Source organism: Loxodonta africana, chromosome 1, assembly GCF_030014295.1.
Source record: "Loxodonta africana isolate mLoxAfr1 chromosome 1, mLoxAfr1.hap2, whole genome shotgun sequence".
Taxonomy (NCBI): domain Eukaryota; kingdom Metazoa; phylum Chordata; class Mammalia; order Proboscidea; family Elephantidae; genus Loxodonta; species Loxodonta africana.
The window spans coordinates 53,627,732-53,652,110 of record NC_087342.1 but is presented as its reverse complement, the minus strand read 5'-3'; the positions used below and the strand labels follow the sequence as shown (position 1 = coordinate 53,652,110).

At 41.5% G+C, this 24,379-nt stretch overlaps 1 protein-coding gene across 1 annotated transcript in view; it reads left to right on the top strand.

Moving 5' to 3' along the window:
* The window catches only part of ADTRP (androgen dependent TFPI regulating protein), a 118,615-nt gene extending 94,571 nt beyond the window's left edge, over positions 1-24,044 (top strand). The window contains exons 8-9 of the mRNA XM_064280703.1: positions 8,351-8,502; positions 21,588-24,044. Coding sequence (XP_064136773.1) covers positions 8,351-8,502; positions 21,588-21,673 — 238 coding nt within the window. The 3' untranslated portion in view covers positions 21,674-24,044. The remainder of the gene's footprint in view (positions 1-8,350; positions 8,503-21,587) is intronic.
* The last annotated feature ends 335 nt before the right edge of the window (positions 24,045-24,379 follow it).

Sequence of the window (24,379 nt, the reverse complement as noted above, 5' to 3'; positions counted from 1 at the left end):
GTGTTCCAGGAAACAGGACCCCGTTGTTCCAGGCATCGACATCAGCAGGCATGTAGGCTCAGAAGCTGCAAAGCCTGGTCCATTCAAGAAAGAGAAAGGTGTTCAATGTCGATGAAGTACAGATAAGAGGGTGGGGTGCTGGGCAGGGACAAGGCCATGTAGGTTGGGTTAAGAAGTTTGGATATTTTCCTAGAGCAATAGGGATCCACTGAAGATGTCTAAGCAGGAGTGCCATGAACACTTTTTGTTTCAGAAAGATTACTGGATCACTGGTGGCTTGCAGTATAGAAAGTAGATTGAAAGGAGCAAGACTATGGGCAGAAAGCCCAGCTTTTGTAGACTGGTACAGCAACCTGGGCAGGAAGAAGGAGCCTGAACTGATATAGTGAAATGGGTGGACTGGAGAAACACTTAAGAGGAAGAATAGATAAGATTTCATGGTATTGTAAAGGCGGATGAGGGTGAGTGAAGAGCTGATGTAGACTGAGACAGAAAAAAATGGTGAATTCCATTTGGAACATGTTGAGTGCAGAATACCATGGTGGACCCTTAGAGATCAGTAATGAAGTCACTCCTGAGGCTCACCCTTCAGCCAAAGATTAGACAGGCCCATAAAACAAAATGAACCTAAAGGGGGACACTAGCCCAGGACTAGAAGGCAGGAGAGGGCCGGAAAGCTAGTAATATGGAACCCAAAGTCCAGAAGTGGAGAGTGTTGCCATGTCATGGGGTTGGCAACCAGTGTCACAAAACAATGTGTATATTAATTGTTTAATGAGAAACTAGTTTGCTTTGTAAACTTTCATCTAAAGCACAATAAAATAAAATAATTTAAAAAATTAACTAAATGAAATTATATTGCATACTTAAAAAAAAAAAAAATACCATGGTGGAAAAAAAGACCACAAGCTTGATTTATTAAAATCTGCCTGGGCTTTCTTTTACACACACATCATCCTGAGACGCTTTAAGTCAGTTGTTGAGTGACCAACAGAGGAAAGAATATCTTGCGATATTCAGGTGAGATGTGTATTCAGTGACGTCCAGGTGGGGTGACTTCAAGTAAGGCTATCAGACCCTAGCATTCTCATCTTTCCATTCATCCCGCCACACCCTCTCTCCACACACACACACACACACACACACACAAGCAAACATGCTTGGGTCCATACCAACCCATCAGTCATCTCTTCAGCTTCATAGGCGGGCTTTCCACTACCACCTCAGTCCTGCTTTTCTACCTGCACCCCCAGATTCCTTCTCTGCAGTCTTCTCCAGGAATATGCTCCATCTATCATCCCCTTTCTGTCATCTAGTGTCTTTACCCTCTCACTGGCTTCTTCCCCTCATTATTTAAGCATATTCACAGTTCTCTTTACAAACAAAACAATCTAAGACACTTTGATCCAAACATAATAGGTATTCAACTAGGTGATGGGAAGCCTGATTCCCCTCTGGTTCCGTAAAGTAGTTCCTCACTGGTCAAAGTCAACCATTACCCCATACCCAGTATTTGCTTTAGGCTTGGGCATGTGGTACACTTGACTAATGAGACATCTGTCAAGACTTTCTTTACTCTTAAAACAAATCACAAAAAAAAAGATGGTCCCTTATTCTCCTGCCTGGATATGATGCCTGGACCTATGTCTGCCATCTTTCAACAGGAAGGATGCTAGCCTGAGGGCAAAATGAGCAGAACAATAAACAGAAGCCTCAATAATATTGTTGAGCCACTGGTTTAACCAATCCTGGAGCCATTGTATCTCAAGACCAGTTACATGAGATGGTAAATTTTCCTTGTCACTAAAGCTATTTTGAGTTGAGATGTACTGTAGTTGGAAGCACCCTAACCGATACACAACTGTCTATAGTTTTGACCAGCCAACAGCTCCATTGATCATTTCCTTCTCTTTGAAATTCTTTTAGCTTTAATGACCTTGTTTTGTTTGTTTATTTGTTTGTTTCCTGTTTTTCTTCTTCCTCTGTGCATTCTGCTTCATAGGTTTCTTCTCTCTTGGCTGACTCTTAAATGTTAGTATTCCCTGGGTTATGTAACTGGTCCTTATTTAAGTGCACTTTCCATACATGATTTCATCTGTGGACATGCCGCCTTTTACTTATTTTTGATCATGCCCAAATCTGTACCTAGGAGCCTTGATCTATAAGGACTCTATTTTCAGTCCCAGATATGATTATTCAACTGTCTTTGCAGAACAAGATGGCTCCAAAACACTCAATTTCAACAGGTTCAAAGATGCATTCGTCATCTTCAACTCTTCCTCTACCCCTCCTAACCTCCCAAACTTGCTTCATCTCCTATTAAAATCCACCCAGTTGCCCAATGGTTACCCCAGTCTCTTCCCCTCTTCTTTTACCTTCATGTTGAAGTCTTACCAATTCTACTTCTTCTATGGCCTCTCTCCGGCCAGCAGTTTTCTCCTAAAATACATAATCATCTCCCAAACAGTAAGTGGAAGATTAAGTATTCTACTCTACCAGTGAGGCTGGACTCCAAAGCCTGGGTGTCCCGGAACACAACCATTACAGTAAACTGCACCCTGTCCCCCTTCATAGAGCTTTCTTCTCTCAGTAAGTCTGCCGGACACAGACTAAATTCATTTATTCTCTTCAACCATAAGTTAGGAGATGTAATTCTCCATGGTAGGATGCCAAAGTTAATGGTTTTGTAATAACAAAAGTAAAAATATGTGTTTGAATACAGGGAGAACACTACTACCTGTAGTAATGTAGTAGCTCCCTGTATTTCCCAAACGCTGGGCTCAATATTCTACACACATTGTCTCATTTAATCCCCCCATTAGCCTGATAAACCCATTGCCTGGAGTCAATTCCTACTGATAGGCAAGCTTAATTATTACCTGACTGAAAGAGATAAGGCATATGGATGTGCCCAGTACTATACCCAGCAAATATACCCGTTGCCGTCGTGTCTGTCTCATAGTGACCCTATAAGACAGATTAGAACTGCTCCATAAGGTTTCCAAGGCTGTAAATCTTTATAGAAGCAGACTACCACATCTTTCTCCCAAGGAGCAGCTGATGGGTTCAAACTGCTGATCTTTCAGTTAGCAGCCCGACGCTTTAACCGCTACGCCACCAGTGCTCCTTCACCTGGCAAATAGTAGGGATGAGTCAATGTTTTCAATGTTAAAGATAAGAAACCCAAGGACTCTTATTTTGCCTACTTTAATCCTTCAAGAAACAGCCCTGGTGGTACAGTAGTTAAGAGCTCGGCTGCTAACCAAAAGGTCGGCAGTTCGAAGCCACCAGCCACTCCTTGGAAACCCTATGGGTCAGTTCTAATCTGTCCTGTAGGGTTGCTGTGAGTCGGAATCAACTCAATAGCAAAAGGTTTGGTTTTTGGTTTTAATCCTGCAAGAAATCTTAATGGGTAGAGGGTAAAGTCATAAAATCAATTTGTTATTCCATTTTATAATCTTTCTCCAAGTGGTGCTTGTTCTTAACTTATTCTTAACTTATCAGTCATGCTTCCCTGTGGCAAATGTTTTTACAGGAGTTGGTACATTTTATTTATTATTTGATTTCTTTCTTTTTTTCTTTCTCCCTTCCTTCCTTTCCTCCCTCCACTCCCCCTCCCTCCCTCCCTCCCTCTCTCCCTTCCTTCTTTCCTTTCTTTTTAGCATTAATGTAGGTGTGCCCTAAAGAAGTAATACCCACTGACAGTGCCACCTTTCCCTGCCTCCACCCTTCTGCTGCCTGCCCTTCATTAAATTCCTGTACCTTTGCCTGATACTCTATTTGCATTTTCATTACTTTTCCCACTGTCAGTTAACACACCTATAGCTTTCTTTGCACTTTCTCTGTGAAAATACAGAATTCATTAACTTACCTCAGGAGTTTTACTTTTGGAATCTTATGCCGAAGGAAACGAAAATGCAGTAGATAAACAAGCTTTTCAGGCCTCTAGGGAAATGTCCTTATTTGTAGACGTCTTAGAGAAATGTGCATAGGAACTTAACCCATTGCTGTCGAGTCGATTGCGACTCACAGCGACCCTATAGGACAAAGTAGAACTGCCCCACAGGGTTTCCAAGGAGCGGCTGGTGGATTTGAACTCCTGATTTTTTAGTTAGCACCTGAGCTCTTAACCACTGTGCCACCAGGATTCCAAAGAACTAGGGAGCCCTAATTTCAAGTCAGTAAAGTAAACAAATTAATGAAACCTGGTAGGACAATATTCGGATCTCTTCCCTGACTGTAAGCCCTTAGCCCTACCAACTTGCAGATATTTACTCTCTGCCCCTCATTCTGGAAGGGCCAGGACTGGGGACCATGTGCCGATTCTAGCAGTGATGCCTTTCTAAATTTTGCACTTTAGATGATTCCCTTGCGTCACCCTAGTCCTGGCCCTGAATATTAGCTCTTGTTTCTCCCACAAAATATTTGACAAATAAAAATAAAGTATTTGAAACAACAGAGTTCACCTTTGAGATTTTCTGAAAGCTTAATTAAGTGCAGGGTTTCATTCTTCCATCTGAACTCCTTTGACAACCTGGAGTATCCAATTGCCCTATTTTCTGACCTCACTGTAGAAGTATTCAGAGGGCTTCCAGCCAATGAAGAAAATGGCATGATGTCATTAGGAATCTTAAACTAAGGTCTAAGTCAGAGATTAAGAAAAAAAGAAACTTCTGACCACGTTAGTCATTCAGACTCATATAAAAACCATATTCATATTGAAAAGCAGCAAGGGAGTCAGTTGCAAAAGGAGAAATACCGTATGAGACCACTATTATAGGAACTTGAGAAATAGCTTAAACAGAGAAGAAAATATTCTTTGATGGTTATGAGAGTGGGGCGGGAGAGGGGGATTCATTAATTAGATAGTAGATAAGAAATATTTTAGGTGAAGGGAAAGACAACACAATACAGGAGAGGTCGGCACAACTGGACTAAACCAAAACAGTTTCCTGAATAAACTGAACTCTTCAAAGACCAGCATAGCAGGGCGGGGGTTTGTAGACCATGGTTTCAGGGGACATCTAGGTCAATTGGCATGATAAAATCTATTAAGAAAACATTCTGCATACCACCTTGGAGAGAGGCGTATGGGATCTTAAACGCTAGCAAGCGGCCATCTAAGATGCATCAATTGGTCTCAACCCACCTGGATCAAAGGAGAATGAAGAACACCAAAGACACAAGGTATTAATGAGCCCAGGAGACAGAAAGGGCCACATACACCAGAGACTGCATCAGCCTGAGACCAGATGAACTAGATGGTGCCCAGCTACAACTGATACTGCCCTGACAGGGAACACAACAGAGAACACCTGAGGGAACAGGAGAGCAGTGGAATGCAGACCTCAAATTCTCATAAAAAGGCCAGACTTAGTGGTCTGACTGAGACTAGAAGGACCCCAGAGATCATGGTCCCCAGGCCTTCTGTTACCCCAAGACAGGAACCATCCCCAAAGCCAACTCTTCATACAAGGATTGAACTGGACTCTGGGATAGAAAATGATACTGGTGAGGAGTGAGCTTCTTGGCTCAAGCAGACACATGAGACTATGTGGGCAGCTCCTGTCTGGAGGGGAGATGAGAGGGCAGAGGGGGTCATAAGCTGGCTGAATGGACATGAAAATAGGGAGTGGAGCGAAGGAGTGTGCTGTCTCATTGGGGGGAGAGCAACTAGGCGTATATAGCAAGGTGTATATAAATTTCTGTATGAGGGACTGACTTGATTTGTAAACTTTCACTTAAATCACACACACACACAAAAAAAGTCAAGGGGTTTTGGATACAAATCAGGTTGGGAGATGTGGTAGTCATGAGGGATGTTCACCAGATATTTCCATTTCTTCCTCTCCTCTATCCTCTTCCAATCTAGATATGATTGCACTCCTGACCTCCTTGTGGTTGGGAGGGAGTATTAACAAGTTCTGGGCATTTAATTGTGCCAATACAAGATGTCCTGTGATCACTTTTCCCTCTGGCCAAGTGATTGACAAAATTCAAGATGATGGCTGCTCTGTCAGCCTGAGGGCTACCAGAATGCCCCTGTTGTTGTTGTTGGGTGCCATCGAGTCAGTTCTGACTCATAGCAACCCTATGTACAACAGAACAAAACACTGCTCGGTCCTGTGCCATCCTCACAATTGTTATTATGTGTAAGCCCATTGTTGCAGGCACTGTATCAGTCCATCTCATTGAGGGTATTCCTCTTTTTCACTGGCCATCTACTTTACCAAGCATGATGTCCTTCTCCAGGGACTGATCCCTCCTGTCAACGTATCCAAAGTATGTGAGACATAGTCTACCCGTCCTTGCTTCTAAGGAGCATTCTGGTTGTACTTCTTCTAAGACAGATTTGTTGGTTCTTTTGGCAGCCCATGTTATATTCAATATTCTTTGCCAACACCACAATTCAAAGATGTCGATTCTTCTTCGGTCTTCCTTATTCATTGTCCAGCTTTCACATGCATATGAGGCGATTGAAAACACCATGGCTTGGGTCAGACACACCTCAGTCTTCAAGGTGACATCTTTGCTTTTCAACACTTTAAAGAGGTCTTTTGCAGCAGATTTGCCCAATGCAATGTGTCTTTTGATTTCTTGACTGCTGCTTCCGTGGGTGTTGAAGAATGCCCCTAGAGACCCACAGTGAACATAATGGGGAATAAACCTATGTTGTTTTAATCACTCCAATTCAAATGTTGTTCCTTGCCTATCCTGAATGTTCCAAGAGGTAAGCAACCTCAAAGAAAGATGGCTGAGAAGATTCGCACTGTGCCATCCTCAGTGGGGATAGAAGCATTTGAGCCTTTATATAAATGATTTTTTTTTTTTTTATAAATGATTATATATTATATTGAATGTAGTTACATGTGTTAACTATCCTTATCCTTGCAACCACCTTACAAGGCGTGTACTATTAGGATTCTTACCTGACACATGGAAGGAGCAGGACAGAAAGGTTGAATAAATTGCTGAAGGTAACACAGCTAATAGGCAGCGGAGTAGGATTTGAACCACATCAGCCTGGTTCTAGATTATGTACTCTTAACCAGTTATAAACTGTAGCTGATACATCATCTTCCTCATATTTAATTTTAAAAGTTATTTCAGACTTTGGCATCATTCAGTGCAGTTGGTTTCCAGAAAACTGCATTTTTAGGCTGCACTTAGACATAGCGGCTCCGTTCCTAGAATTTCTTTTCCTTCTTTTGTTTTACACGAATGACTTACAGGCTTTCCTCACATGAGCAACACCTGAGCCTCACTGTTACCCATCCATTCCTACTTAACACCCTATCCATTGCTAACTCCATTAGCTAAAATCAGGACCAACAATTAGATTCCAGGCATATTGTATCAGAGCAATAGCACTTCATCTCTGTGCTTCCTACCCCAGTAGCTTTGGAGATCTAGTGGCAAGCTGCGCCTGCCTCTCAGGTACAAAAAAAAAAAAAAAAAACTCCACTTCTCTGGCCAGTAGCTAGCAAAAAATGGACGCCATCCGTCATGGATTGAACTGTGTCCCCCCAAAATATGTGTCAACTTGATTAGGCCATGATTTTCAGTATTGCGTGGTTGTCCTCCATTTTGTGATTTTCTTATGTGTTATAAATCATTATCTCTGCCTGCAGTTAAAAGGATTAGGGTGGGAGATAGCACCCTTGCTCAGGTCACATCCCTGATCCAATGTAAAGGGAGTTTCCCTGGGGTGTGTAAAGTGAAGCAAGTAGAGAGTTGAGAACCTTGTACCACCAAGAAAGCAATGCTGGGAGCAGAGCATGTCCCTTGGACCCAGGGTTCCTGCACAGAGAAGCTCCTAGTCCAAGGGAAGATTGATGATGAGGACCTTTCTCCAGAGTTGACAGAGAAAGCCTTCCCCTGGAGCTAATGCCCTTTATTTGGACATCTAGCCTACTAGACAGTGAGGGAATAAACTTCTGTTTGTTAAAGCCACCCACTTGTGGTATTTCTGTTATAGCAGCACTAGATGACTAAGACACCATCTTAGCAGGTTCAGTGTCCCAGCAGTCATACATATCAGGGAAAGGAATAATTCCCATTCTCACACGTTTCCTTTTGGCTAATGATGTGTTTGATACTCTCCCATATTCTTTTACCAACATTGAATCCTAATGGATTAGGCAAAACAGCCAAACCCAGCCCGTGAGACAGAGTGTCTCATTGAATCAAATCTATTTACCCAAAAAAGACTCACTTGTGTTGCTTTGTGGAATGTTTTAGCAGTTGACAGTTATCACTGATGGGGCTCCAGAATCCCATGGATGCTGAAGAGAAAATGGCTTGCTGCTCTCCTGCTATCCTAATTGTTGTGACTTGTCATTTTGTGCAGGGTCCTATGGATCTACTCCGAGACTGGTACGTGGGTGTATCCTGTGTTTGCCAAGCTCAGCCCAGTGGGTCTAGCAGCCTTCTTCTCTCTCAGCTACCTCCTTATAGCCAGCATCTACCTACTTGGCGAGAAGCTCAACCACTGGAAATGGGGTCAGTTATTTCTTTTTTATCTGTAGCATTACTTCTTTCTTACCCACTCTCCACTCCTGGAAACTGAAGGAAAAATTAGTCCAAAGTAGAAGGCAGTAATGTTTGATGTCTTTGTCCAAAGGACTCTGATAGGTTATGCCAAAACAGGTAAAGAAGAAACCCAGGGGAGAGTTTGCACTTTCTCAAAGGATCCCATCAAATTAATCCCTCTCCACCCTGAAAAACACTTCATATAACCTTAAGGCTAAAAATAATCTTTCTTAGAGAGCTCGGGACCCAGAGACCAAGGTGCCACTGTTCCCGGCATGAAAGGATGGGCTCAAGGTCTCCCTCCCTTAAGTGAGGGCTTGAGGGGCACCAGCCATTCAAATGTCAAGCTTTCCTCTTTGCCGCTCAGCTGTTCCAGCCACAGAGGTTCATTCCCAGATAAGTTCCAAACTCCCCCAGTGGGTGGGTTCTCAACCTTCAGCAAAGTAATGACCAGATAAAGTCACATCTTATAATTCGGATTAGAACTCCAATTTAAAGAGGAGCTTGGGCAATGTGAATATGTGAGTAAGCAAACATTTCTAATTATAGGTGGGTAGAACCATGCTGAAGCCCTGGAGGGGCAGTGGTTAAGTGCTTGGCTTCTAAGCAAAAGGTTGGCAGTTCGAATCTACCAGCCACTCCTTAGAAACCCTATGGGGCAGTTGTACTCTGTCCTGAGTTGGAATCGACTAGATGGCAACGGGTTTTTTTTGTTTGTTTTTCTGGTTTTTAGAACCATGTTACTTCTTCATAAGAAAAAATAAGCTGATTTTAAAATGGGAGATTTTCTCCCAAGCCCTGCCCTCAGAATATTTTTTGTGGGAAAAATAGCTGCTAAGAAGCCACATTGTAAAGTACCCGTGATTTTTCCCTACCCAAGAGGAAGTGCCTACAGGGACTCTGTGATGATTGCGTGTCTACGAAAGGCAAGGGGTGACACAGCATCCCCCAGTGACACACTCACATGCCCTTCTGTTCTATCAAAATAGAAATGGTAGCAATGGCATCTTCCACCCAGTTTATGCACTGGTGTGAAAACAAGCCCTCATATTTAAAAAAAAAAAAACTGACAGTTACAGAAGGTTCTGTACAAGAGTGTACGTTTCTGAGGGGAGACTGAGACCCTGGAGAAATAAGCATGCCAATAGGATTTTTCGCATGTTTTCTGCTCTTGGGAAATGCATTTGGTTAAGAAAGTCTGGAAAGCAATATCCTTTTTGAAAGCAAACCCTTCAAAATGGAATACTAAATATTGCTCCCAAATTAAGATCCCAAACCACAGGAAATTATCCAGAAAAATGTGTTGACATTTCAGAGTTAGAATCTGATTCAAACTAGTGTTGTCTCCTTGAAGTTCTTGGTAAAGATCTCTGATGACTTCCCCAAATCCCAATTAAAAAAAAAAAAAAAGACAAGCAGAGCCAAGATGGTGGAATAGACAGTCTCTTCCTACGAGCCCTCTTTACAACAAAGACCTGAAAAAACAAGTGAAACGAGCATATTTATGACAAGCTAGGAGCTCTGAGCATCAAAGGCAAGCTTAGAAAATGAACTGAGGGGCAGGGGGAGGAAGACACCGTTCAGAAGCGGAGAGGAGTTACTGGACCTGAATCGCGGGGAGCCCTCAGGCACCATTCCTGGAGCAGCAGCGGTGGGCTGGTACTAGCATTCGGCCACAGTTTCCTCAGGGAGAAGAGCCAGCCACACAGCCTACTCACACCTCCAGAACCAGAGAAGAACGGCGCTCTCAGCAAAAGCTAAATACTTGCATATATTATACAGTGCTCCCCCACCCCCAGGCCAGCTTCAGTGGCTGAATTCCCTGGGCCTGAGATAGGCCCTCTTGAGGGCCTAGAGCCATCGTCCCAGCCTTGGAGAAGGAAAAAATTTGCAACTGGGGGAAAAGATAATTTGCCAGCTCCACTAACTGGAGGAGCTCAGGACAGAAGTGGCTCTTGTCCAAGCATAAACAGTCCACTGACTTGAGCACCTTTCCCTTCTGCATGGACCAGTGTGGGCCTATTTCAGGAGAATGGGCCCTTGTTGGCAGACTCCAACCATTTCAGCTGTATGGTGGAGAGGTGGGTGTTTGATATTTGACATTGCTTTGCCTATTAAACAGGGTCCTCACGTACCCACATCAGGGATCTAAGGACTGATAGCTCCACCCAGGTCACCCAGCTACCCATGACAGGGGTCCAAGGATAACTGGTACATCCCAGTCCTTAAAAGCAAAAACATTGGGTGCCCACAGTCCATCTCCAGAACCCAACCACCTGCACTCTCTAGGGAACAGGGACGCGCTTTCCTCAGAGACTCTCGGGGGTTGCTTCTCAGCCCTCTGCCTTGTTCGGAGTGTGACCCCCTGCTGCAATCAGATACTGGTACATACACCAATCTCCCCTACCCCTCTAAGACTGTAGGACAGAGCCTGTACCACACACTCGATGATTAGCTACCTGGACACCTGAGATGAATTCATACAAGAAAAGTGAATGGGCTCGTAGACTGATATACCTGGTAACAGCTCTAGCCATCTGGGGACAGGACGTCAGAGCTACAAAGGTGAAAATAATCAAGCTCGCTCACTCAAGCCACCCATCTGGGCATAACAAAACAAAACAAGAATCTATGACACAGTAAGCAAGCATAAACTAATGCAATAACTTATAGATGGCTCAGAGACAACAGTCAATATCGAGTCACATAAAGAAACAGACCGTGATCACCTCAGCAGGCTCTCAAAACAAAGAACCCAGGGATCTTATAGATGAAAGTGCATTCCTGGAATTAGCAGAACCAGAATACAAAAGATTAATACACAAAACCCTTCAAGACATAAGGAAGGAAATGAGGCAATACACAGAACAAGAGAAGGAACACACAGATAAAGCAATTGAAGAAATTAGAAATATTATTCAGGAACATAATGAAAAATTTAATAAACTGGAAAAATCCATAAGCAGGCAGCAATCAGAAATTCAGAAGATTAACAATAAAATTACAGAATTAGACAACTCAATAGAAAGTCAGAGGAGCAGAATTAAGCAAGTAGAAGCCAGAATTTCTGAACTTGAAGATAAATCACTTGGAACTAATATATTTGAAGAAAAATCAGATAAAAGAATTTAAAAAAATAAAGAAGCCTTAAGAACCATTTGGGATTCTTGTGACTGGAGCACCAGAACAGGGAGGGATAACAGAAAATATAGAGATAATTGTTGACGATTCGTTGGCAGAAAACTTCCTTGATATCATGAAAGATGAGAAGATATCTATCCAAGATACTCATTGAACTCCACATAAGGTGGATGTTAAAAGAAAGTCACCAAGACATATTATAATCAAACTTACAAAAACCAAAGATAAACAGAGAATTTTAAGAGCGGCTAGGGTTAAATGAAAAGTCACCTACAAAGGAGAGCCAAGAAGAATAAGCTTGGACTACTTGGCAGAAACCATGCAGGCAAGAAGGCAATGGGATGACTTATTTAAAAAATTGAAGGAAAAAAATTGCCAGCTAAGAATCATATATCCAGCAAAACTGTCTCTTAAATATGAGGCTGAAATTAGACATTTCCAGGTAAACAGAAGTTTAGGGAATCTGTAAAAACCAAACCAAAACTACAAGAAATACTAAAGGGAGTTCCTTGGTTAGAAAATCAATAATATCAGGTATCGACCAAAGACTAGAACACTGGGCAGAGCAATCAGAAGTCAACCCAGACAGGGAAATCAAAAAAAACAAAGCAAGATTTAAAAACAAAATAAGTTCAAAACAGGGTAACATCGATGTTATTATAGAAAAGAAGACAACGTAAAAACAATAAAGAGGGACTAAGAAATGTAATCATAGACCTTCCATATGGAGAGGGAGATAATGGCGATACAAAGAATTAAAAGTTAATTTTAAATTTAGAAAAATAGGGGTAAATAATAAAGTAACCACAAAGCAGACAAACTATCCTACTCACCAAAATAAAATACAAGAAAAAAATAGAGACTCACCAGTAACAAAATCAACAACGAATATGAGGAAAAGACAATAAAGATAATCTACTCAGCGTATAAAATTAAGTGGGAAAAAGAAACTGTCAACACACAAAAAAAAGACATCAAAATGATAGCACTAAATTCAAACCTATCCATAAAAAATAATAATAATAATTACCCTGAATGTAAATGGACTAAATGCACCCATAGATAGAGAGCGGCAGAATGGATTAAAAAAACATGATCCGTCTATATGCTGCCTACAAGAGACACACCTTAGACTTAGAGACACAAACAAACTAAAACTCAAAGGATGGAAAAAAATATATCAAGCAAACAACAATCAAAAAAAAGAGCAGGAGTGGCAATATTAATTTCTGACAAAATAGACTTTCAAGTTAAATCCATCATAAAGAATAAGGAAGGACACTATATAATGAATAAAGGGACAATGCACAAAGAAGATATAACCATATTAAATATTTATGCACCCAGTGAGAGGGCTGCAAGATACATAAAACAAACTGTATCAGCATTGAAAAGTTAGATAGACAGCTACACAATAATAGTAAGAGACTTCAACACACCACTTTTGGTGAAGGACAGGACATCCAGAAAGAAGCTCAATAAAGACAGAGAAGACCTAAATGCCACAATTAACCAACTTGACCTCATAGACATATACAGAACACTCCACCCAACAGCAACCAAGTATACTTTCTTTTCTAGTGCACATGGAACATTCTCTAGAATAGACCACATATTAGCTCATAAAGCAAGCCTTAGCAGAATCCAAAACATTGAAATATTACAAAGCATCTTCTCTGACCGTAAGGCCATAAAAATAGAAATCAATAACAGAAAAATCAGGGAAAAGAAATCAAACCTTGGAAACTGAACAATACCCTGCTCAAAAAAGATTGGATTATAGAAGACATTAAGGATGGAAAAAAGAAATTCATAGAATCCAATGAGAATGAAAACACTTCCTATCAGAACCTTTGGGACACAATGAAAGCAGTGCTCAGAGGTCAATTTATATCAATGAATGCACACACCCAAAAAGAAGAAAGGGCCAAAATCAAAGAATTATCCCTACAATTTGAACAAATAGAAAGAGAGCAACAAAAGAAACCCACAGGCACCAGAAGAAAACAAATAATAAAACTTAGAGCAGAACTAAATGAAATAGAAAACAGAAAAAAAAATGAAAGAATTAACAAGACCAAAAGCTGGTTCTTTGAAAATATCAACAAATTAATAAACCACTGGCCAAACTGACAAAAGTAAAACAGGAGAGGAAGCAAATAACCTGAATAAGAAATGAGATGGGTGATATTACAACAGATCCAACTGAAATTAAAAGAATCATATCTGATTACTATGAAAAATTGTACTCAAACAAATTTGAAAACCTAGAAGAAATGGATGAATTCCTAGAAACACACTACCTACCTAAACTAACACAGAGGTAGAAAAACTAAATAGACCCATAACAAATGAAGAAATTGAAAAGGTAATCAAAAAACTCTCAACAAAAAAATGCCCTGGCCCAGACGGCTTCACTGCAGAGTTCTACCAAACTTTCAGAGAAGGGTTAACACCCCTACTACTGAAGATATTTCAGAGCATAGAAAAGGATGGAATACTACCAAAATCACTCTATGAAGCCACCATATCCACAATACCCAAACCAGGTAAAGACACCACAAAAAAAGAAAATTACAGGCCTATATCCCTCATGAACTTTTATCCCTCATGAACTTAGATGCAAAAATCCTCAACAAAACTCTAGCCAGTACAATTCAACAACATATCAAGAAAAATAATTCACCATGGCCAAGTGGGATTCATACCAGGTATGCAGGGATGGTGCAACATTAGAAAAACAATTAATGTAACCCATCATATAAATAAAACCAAAGAGAAGAATCACATGATTTTATCAATTGATGCAGAAAAGGCATTTGACAAAGTACAACACCCATTCATGATCAAAACTCTCAGCAATATAGGAATAGAAGGAAAATCCTCAACATAATAAAGGGCATTTATACAAAGCCAACAGCGAACATCATCCTAAATGGAGAGAGCCTGAAAGCATTCTCCTTGAGGTCGGGAAACAGAAGAGGATGCCCTTTATCACTGCTCTTATTCAACATTGTGCTGGAGTTCCTAGCCAGAGCAATTAGGCTAGATAAAGAAATCTGCATCCAGATTGGCAGGGAAGAAGTAAAATTATCTCTATTTGCAGATGACGTGATCTTATACACAGAAAACCCTAAGGAATCCTCCAGAAAACTACTGAAACTAATGGAGTTCAGCAGAGTATCGGGATACAAGATAAACATACAAAAATCAGTTGGATTCCTCTATACCAACAAAAAGAACATCGATGAGGAATCATCATATCAATACCATTTACAGTAGCTACCAAGAAGATAAAATACTTAGGAATAAATTTTACCAGAGATGTGAAAGACTTATAGAAAGAAAACTACAATTCACTTCTGCGAGAAACCAAAAGGGACCTACAGAAGTGGAAAAACATACCTTGCTCATGGCTAGGAAGACTTAACTTTATAAAAATATCTATTCTACCAAAAACGATCTATATATTTAATTCAATTCCGATCCATATTCCAATGACATTCTTTAATGAGATGGAGAAACAAATCACCAACTTCATATGGAAGGGAAAGAGGCCCTGGGTATCTAAAGCATTACTGAAAAAGAAGCATTACTGAAAAAGAAGAACAAAGTGGGAAGCTTTACTCTACCTGATTTTAGAACCTATTATACCGCCACAGTAGTCAGAACACCTGGTACTGGTACAACAGATACGTAGACCAGTGGAACAGAATTGAGAATCCAAACATAAATCCATCCACGTATGAGCAGCTGATATTTGACAACTGCCCCCAAACAGTTAAATGGGGAAAAGACAGTCTTTTTAACAAATGGTTCTGGCATAACTGGATATCTATTTGCAAAAAAATGGAACGACCCATACCTCACTCCATGCACAAAAACGAGCTCAAAATGGATCAAAGATCTAAATATAAGACCTAAAACGATGAAGATCACAGAAGACAAAATAGGGACAACCTTAGGAGCCCTAATACATGGCATAAACAGTATACAAAACATTACTAACGATACAGAAGAAAAACTAGATAACTGGGAGCTCCTAAAAATCAAACACCTAAGCTTATTCAAAGACTTCACCAAAAGAGTAAAAAGATTACCTACAGACTGGGAAAAAGTTTTTACCTATGACATTTCAGATCAGTGCCTAATCTCTAAAATCTACATGATACTGCAAAAACTCAACTGCAAAAAGACAAATAACGCAATTAAAAAATGGGCAAAAGATATGAATAGACACTTCACTAAAGAAGACATTCAGGTAGCTAACAGATATATGAGGAAATGCTCACAATCATTAGCCATTAGAGAAAGGCAAATCAAAACTACAATGAGATTCCATCTCACTCCAACAAAGCTCGCATTAATCCAAAAAACACAGAACAATAAATGTTGGAGAGGTTGTGGAGAGATTGGAACACTTATACACTGCTGGTGGGAATGTAAAATGGTACAACCACTTTGGAATTCAATTTGGCGCTTCCTTCAAAAGCTAGAAAAAGAACTACCATATGATCCTGCAATCCCACTCCTTGCAATATATCCTAGAGAAATAAGAGCCTTTACACAAACAGATATATGCACACCCATGTTCATCGCAGCACTGTTTACAATAGCAAAAAGACGGAAGCAACCAAGGTGCCCATCAATGGATGAGTTATGGTATATTCACACAATGGAATACTACACATCGATAAAGAACAACGATCATCTGTGAAACTTTCATAACAGGGAGGAATCTGGAAGGCATTATGCTGAGTGAAATTAGTCAGGTGCAAAAGGACAAACGTTGTACAAGACAACTATTATAAGAACTCAAGAAACAGTTTAAACAAAGAGGAAGGTATTTGATGGTTGCGAAGGGGGGAGGAAGGGAGGGTGGGAGATGGGTATTCAGTAGTTAGATAATAGATAAGAACTGCTTTAGGTGACTGGAAAGACAACACACAATACAGGTAAGGTCAGCACAACTGGACTAAACCAAAAGCAAAGAAGTTTCCTGAATAAACTGAATGCTCTGAAGGCCAGCGTAGCAGGGATGGGGGCTTGGGAACCATGATTTCAGGAGACATCTAAGTCAATTGGCAAAACAAAATCTATTAAGAAAACATTCTGCATTCCACCTTGGAGAGAGGCGTATGGGATCTTAAACGCTAGCAAGCGGCCATCTAAGATGCATCAATTGGTCTCAACCCACCTGGATCAAAGGAGAATGAAGAACACCAAGGACCCAAGGTATTAATGAGCCCAAGAGACAGAAAGGGCCACATACACCAGAGACTACATCAGCTGAGACCAGAAGAACTAGATGGTGCCCAGCTATAAGCGATGACTGCCCTGACAACAGAGAACCCCTGAGGGAGCAGGAGAGCAGTGGGATGCAGACCTCAAATTCTCATAAAAAGACCAGACTTAATGGTCTGACTGAGACTAGAAGGACCCTGGTGGTCATGGCCACCAGGCCTTCTGTTGGCCCAGGATGGGAACCGTTCCCAAAGCCAACTCTTCCGACAGGGATTGGACTGGACAATGGGTTAGAGAGGGATGCTGGTGAGGAATGAACTTCTTGTATCAGGTGGACACTTGAGACTGGTTGGCATCTCCTCCCTGGAGGGGAGATGAGAGGGTAGAGGGGGTTAGAAGCTGGAGAAATGGACAGGAAAAGAGAGAGTAGAGGGAGGGAGTGGTCTGTCTCATTAGGGGGAGAGCAATTGAGAGTGTGTAGCAAGGTGTGCATAAGCTTTTGTGTGAGAGACTGACTTGATTTGTAAACTTTCACTTAAAGCACAATGAAAATTAAAAAAAAAAAAGAAAAAGTGCTTTTGAAATTTGACAAGTATAAGAAGTGCAGAGAAAAACTTGATTATTCATAGCTTAGAGAATAACTTTCATAATCAACTGTATTGAGTTCAGTAATGGTTCATTTTTTAATTGTTACTCTACAGTGAATGTCAAACATCCACTGAGTTAAAAAAAGATAAAATTTTCACAGTACTTATTATTATTGAAATCACTATTTTCAACAAAAAGCTGTTTCCAGAAGCCTTGTGTTTGTTTTTGTGTTTAAGTATATTTGATTCTCAGTAGGTAAATAGGCTGGCATCAACTCTTGGGTCTTCACTTATATCGTGCAAGTGTGAATGTTCAGGAGTGACAGAGACAATTCTGTCTCCTCTTTCTCTAGATTAACGCTTTAAGAATAGAATGCATATAAGGTACTATAGGGTCATAAATGTGTTAAATATTGAACAGATCTTAATGACAAATGATTGAATAAGAATTTTAAGAAAGGTTAGATCCCTTAAGATTGCAGTAGAGTCCCTGGGTGGTACAAATGGCTAATGTACTTGGCCGTTGGAAGTTCCAGCCTACCCACAGGCTCCTTGGAAGAAAGGCCTGGCAATCTTCTTCCAAAAAACTCTTTGGAGCACAGTTCTACCCTGAAGCACATGGGCTGGCCATGAGTCAACTCAACAGCTACCGTTTTTTTTTTAGAGATTGGAATAGTGGTAAACATTTTTTAATTGCCTAAAATTAGGCAAAGTGATCTATGTGAACATGTCCCCATTCTGCTTAAAATATTTTAAGCCGCTCGCTAATTTATAGGTTGAAGTCCAAGGCTATGAAATGGCACACAGGCTCTCCACGACTGAGTCCCTGACATGGGTCTTGCTTCTAACTTGTGTTCCAGCTGCACCCTCTTTTCCCTACATGTTGATATTGTTTCTCACCTCCATGGGCTTCTGTCTCTCATATCCCTAGTCATTGCCTGGCTCACACCTACTCATCCATTTCAACCCAGATGAGGCCCTCACCTCTTCCAGGAAGGCTTCCCAGGTCTGGCAGGTTGGATGAGGTGGCCCCCTCAGTGCTCCACAGCTCCCAGTGGACCTCCCACACACCGGGTTCACCACTTCACCATTCCTGCTGTGTCATTACTGATTTAGGGATTTGGGTTTACAGTAGATCCTGAGTTTCTTGAGTGCGAGGACTATGTCTTAGCCATCTTTGGACCCCCTATTTCTATTAGCTTACCCATTGGATTAATCAATGAAGGCAGAAAGGCTATCCAAGGGCACTTTCTCCCTAGGCATTAGATTGGACTTTTTGCAAAGGTATTCTGGAGATAGTAGATGAGCAGTGACTCTGATGGTTGGACATTAGAGTGTGGGACAGGTTGTTTAGGGGGAATAAGAGGCTGATGCTGTGGTATACTTCTTGGTGGGTAGTTCAAGGGCAGACGCATGTCTAAGGCATGCAGTACAAACCAGGAAAGAGCATTAGAATAGGAATGAAGAAAACTCAAGTTTGTCCCTCACTTGGCCACAAACTAACCTTGTAACCGTGTGGCAATACACATCGACGCCTGGCCTCAATGTCCTTAGGGAGAGAATGACCTTTATGTTTGGTGACCACATATCCCAGTTTGCCCAGGACAGTCCTATTTTATGCTTGCTGTCGCACTGTTCATATGGTTTAACATTGTCTAGGCTAGGACATTGGTGGTTCAATGGTAGAATTCTCCCTTTCATGTGGGAAAATCCATTTCCGGCCAGTGCACCTCATCCATAGCCACCACCCGTCTCTCAGTGGAGGCTTGTGTGTAGTTATGATGCTAAACGGGTCTCAGCAGAGCTTCCAGACTAAGAGGAACTAGGAAGAAAGGCCTGGTGATCTACTTTCAAAAGTCAGCCAAAGAAAACCCTGTGGATCACAACAGTCCGATCTGCAACTGATCATGGGATTGGCATGGGACCAGGTAATGTTCTGTTTTGTGTGGGGTCACCATGAGATGGAGGCTGACTCCACAGCAGCTAACGAGAGGCTCGAACAATAAATTATCTGGTTCCCCTACTTCTAAGTCTCTCTCTAGATCTTATGTTCTGGATCTATGGAAACTTATAGGTAGCCACCTAATCTGTCCAAATCCAGGGCTAACCCTAGCTTCTCACCTCCTTTCACAACTTCCTTGGATGACAGAAGAAATTCAAAAGAGAGCTCAGTGACCCAGTGAAGGGTAGTGGTTACAAGAAAGGCTCTGGTAGCAGACTGCCTGGGTTTGAATCTTGGTGCTTCTACTTGCAGCCTTGCGATACCAGGCAAGTCATGTGAGGCCTCTGTGCTCTCGTGTTTTCTTGGGTACAGTGGAGATAACACTAACACTTCCTACTCGGGCAATGGAGGATATTAAATGACTTGCTGATTGTCAAGTGCCTAAAAGAGCCTGGCATACAGAAGGCAACTGGTAAGGGTTAGTTGCTCTTGTTAATCTCATTCTCCCCTAGCAAAAAACAGTAACATTCTTTTCAATGTTTATATTTCTCTCCTGCTCTCCCATTTTCTGCATAAATTACTAGTTTTCCCAGAAAAAAAGGTACCTAAAAGTCAGAGCCACTAACTGAAGGCAAATTGATAGAGATGGTACATTTCTTGAAAAACTTAGAGAGTAAAGTAGGTCAGGCTAATCAGAGACTGAAATAAGAGAAACTTCTGCTTCTGAAATCCTGAGATACTATGTGGCATAGTTGGGAGTCACTAGCCTAGCCCTAAGTGTTCAACCCTATCGGGTGAAATACTGTATAAAAAGCTATTAAATATGCCAAGCATCTCTCCAGCAGTTCTCAACCATGGTGGATCATTAGAGAAAGAATGTTGTTGTTGTTGTTGTTGGCTGCCGTCAAGTCGATCCTGACTCATCGTAACTCCACGTGTCAGAGTAGAACTGCCCCATAGGGTTTTCTTGGTTCTAATCTTTATGGGAGCAGACCACGAGGTCTTTCTCCCGCTGAGCTGCTAGGTGGGCTCAAACCACCAACCTTTCACTTAGCAGCCAAGCCCTTAGCCATTGTGTCACCAGAGCTCCAGAGAATGAATAGGGGAGTTTGAAAATACTAATACCCAGGCTTCACCCCAGACCAATGGTATTGGTACTCTGGAGATGGGGCCTGGTGCTGGTATTTTAATTCATAGTTAGGATCAAGAACCACTGTTACAGAGAAATGCTTCTCAGACTTTTATGTGCTTCTGCATCACCTGGGGATCTTGTTAAAATACAGATTCTAACTCAGTAGCTCTAGGGTGCTGGCTGAGATTCTACCCTTCTAACAAGTACCCAGATGATACTGATGCTGCTGATCTGAGAAAAAGGCTCTATTAAGCCTCAGGACCAAGAACTCATCCTAGTGTTGATGGACTGATCCTACCTAATACAGATAATTATATCTATAAGCATTCTTTTCCAGTGTGATGTCCAAAGTCCACTGTTGTACTGAGCAAAGTGTTGGTGATGGCTATAGTTGTTGAATGTCTCCTCACTTCCTGTCTCCTCATCTGATTGTCAGTGGGTGAAAATGAGAACAAGAAGAAAATACAGAGAGAGGATAACAGGAATCCAATGTAACCTTGGAGAATGTGTGATGAGGTCCTGCCCAGGGCACATAGATGGAGGGAACTGCCTTGTGCACCAGGGGGCATGTGGCCAGGGTCCTTAGGTAGGACCTGCAGACCCTCATGGAGATGCTGTGACTCGAGAAGCTGGTAAGAGGTTCTAGAAGTCTACACTGCCTGACTTGTTACTGTCTCACTCTCTGCCTTCTGCTAGCTTTTGTGTGCCGTCACAGCTTCTTTTCACCTGCTGAGGCAGTTATTAGGACCAGCCACTCAGAAAGATTCCATTTCTACCTTTTTAGGAGGAGTTATTTGGAACATTGATTCCAAACAATGAGTAGAAGCTGACAGGAGGATGCAGTCTGGAACATCGTTGCAAGCTTGTCCACCATTTCTGAACATCTAGGCCCTAAACCAATTCTCTTCTACCCTGATTGGGAGAAAGGCACTATAAGGGTACCCCATCATAAGCCCCCTTCTCTGCCACTGATATGCATAATTTTCTTTTTTTTCTTTATTGATGATAGGACACTCGGATGCTGACACCAGGACACAAGTCCCTCAGGAAGAGAATCCCAACCCACAAGAGCTATCAGGCACGGAAAGGGGCTAAGTACCACCAAGCTAAATGGCAGGGTCTCTGGTATGGTGGTGTGGCTGAGAAGCCATCATCTTACCCACGGCCCATGAACCCCTCTTCCTACATATTACTGAGGGAGGTCAGGTTATTATTTGGTAGGGCCCTTGATTGTAGGTCCTTTTCTGTCTAAGGACTAGTTTATAAGTTGACCATTTCAGTCTGACCAAGTGACCTGGGGATGGTCCCTTGGGCAGAAAGCCATTAAGACCTTTCTTTAATGCTATTTTTGGTAGACCAGATTTTTTTTTTTTTAAAAAGGAAATTTTATCAGTGAAAGCAGCTCAGAGGCCATCTAGTCCATCCTCTTGGTTTTATCCAGGAAGGAATTTGTTATAAGGTGTTTCTGTCTTGCATACGGAAACCCTGGTGGCGTAGTGGTTAAGAGTTATGGCTGTTAACCAAAAGGTCAGCAGTTCGAATCCAACAGGCACTCCTTGGATACTCTATGGGGCTGTTCTAATCTGTCATATAGGGTTGCTATGAGTTGGAATCGACTCGATGGCAACAGGTTTGTTTTTTATTTTGGTCTTGTATACTATCCCTGATGATTTAATAACAAAAGAATCATACCATGAGGCGACTCCATGTGTACTTCTAAAGCATGGTCCCAGAGGGGCAATATTTAGTCAATAACTAAAATAGATCTCCTTTGTTTCCTTTCTTGATGTATTAGCTTGCCAGGGCTACCATAATAAAGTACCCCAAACTAGGTAGCTTAAAACAATAGAAATGCATTGTTTGACAGTTCTGGAGGCTAGATCTAAACTCAGGGTGTCGTTGGCAGGGCCGTCAATGTCTCTAGAGGAAGATCTTTCCTTGTCTCCCCCAGCTTCTGGTAGCTCCAGGTGTTCCTTGGCTTGCGGATGCATCTTCACATGGCTGTCCTTCATCCGTCTGTCTCTGTGTGTCTCTTCTCCTCTTTTAAAGGACACCACAAATGTTGGATTAGGACCTACCCTAGTCCAGTATGACTTAACGTTAAATGATATCACCTTCAAAGACCCTATTTCCACACAGGGGTCACATTCGCAGGTAGCAGGGGTTAGAACTTCAACATATCTTTTGGGGGGACACAATTCAACCCATAATACTTGGCCTGAGTTCATCTCTTCTAAACTCAGAGTCCACTCTGGATTATTGCTCCTCCCTCTGCCTCAGCCTCTTTCTTCACAGGGGTTTCTCTAGTCTACCCTCAGCTCCAGCTCCTTCCTACTGTTTCATCACTGTATCCTTGTCTTTACTGATACCCAAAGCTCATTCTTCTCATAGCTCAAATACCCCAACCACCTGCTTTCTCAACCCTTTCCCAGTTAACCCACTGAAACTAGACAGATGTTCTTCAAATACTCATTTCAAAATGTAGCAGTAGATTTTGTGGTTGTAAGACATAGTTGTACATTTTTGTGAATAGTATGCTTTCACCTATCCTGTGTCCTCTTGGAATAAAACTAAGTCTATAATTACATATGGTATCCATAGTAATGTTATTAAAAGAATGATTTCTTTGCCAGACCCGCAGAAAACATTTGGATTTTGCATAAGACAAATATTAAACATTTGACTTAAAATGTCTCTACCCCTCAGAACTAACAGAAGATAAAGAAAGGACTAAAATAAGTTAGAAGTGGACCTAACTCCCTAACAGTCAATTAAGAGGCTTTCCCCTGTGAAAGAAATTCCCTCAATTGACAAAAGAGCTATAAAAACAACATACTACCCAATCAGTTTCAAATCCATTTTCTGCATTTGGTTTGGGCAAGATGATCTATTATTAAGTCAACAGTTCTCTTATCTCCAGCCATGTATTTGACACTCTAGAAACATGATCAGAAATAAATACTGGAGGCTCAAAGAAGCCTAGAAACCGCTCAGCTCCATGAGAATTCAAACCTAAGGGGAACTTCCTTTGCTAGAAATGAAAAGAAAGACATGATTTCTAAGGTATTTATACCATGTAAGCCTCTACTGAAAGAAGTGACTGTTGGAGCTTCACAAACATGTTTGGGGAACGTGCCTTCTCTAGCACTTTGGTGGGTATGTGGGAGTTTATCAGTCAGGGTTCTCCAGAGAAACAGAACAACAGGAGATAGATGATAGACAGACAGACAGACAGATACACAGATAGATGGATAATAGATAGACAGAATAGAGAGAGATTGATTTTAAGGATTTGGCTCATGAGATTATGGGGGCTGGCAAGTCCAAAATCCATAGGGCAAATGGTGAGCTGGAAACTCAGGCAGAATGTCTATGTTACAGTCTTGAGGGAGAATTCCTTCTTCTCCAGGAAACCTCCAATTTTGCTTTTAAGGCCTTCAACTGATTGAATGAGACCCACCCACATTATCCAGGGTAATCTCCTTTACTTAAAATCAACTGATTGTAAATGTTAATTGCATCTACAGAATACCTTCATAGCAGTATCTAGACTAGTGTTTGACTAAACTACTAGGAACCATCACCTAACCAGGTTGGCACATCAAATTAGCCATCACAGGGAGTTTCTTAGTGTTCTACCGAGCTACTTGGTTTTGTATGTAGGAGACTCTGGTCCAGGGAAGGAGCCACCTACTCTCCTTCCCCAACAGAACTTCCCACCACCCCTACTCATGACCGCTTCTCTCTATGCCTTCATGTTCTTCTGCATTTCTTAAACGGAGAAGGGGGTCTCAAATCCTT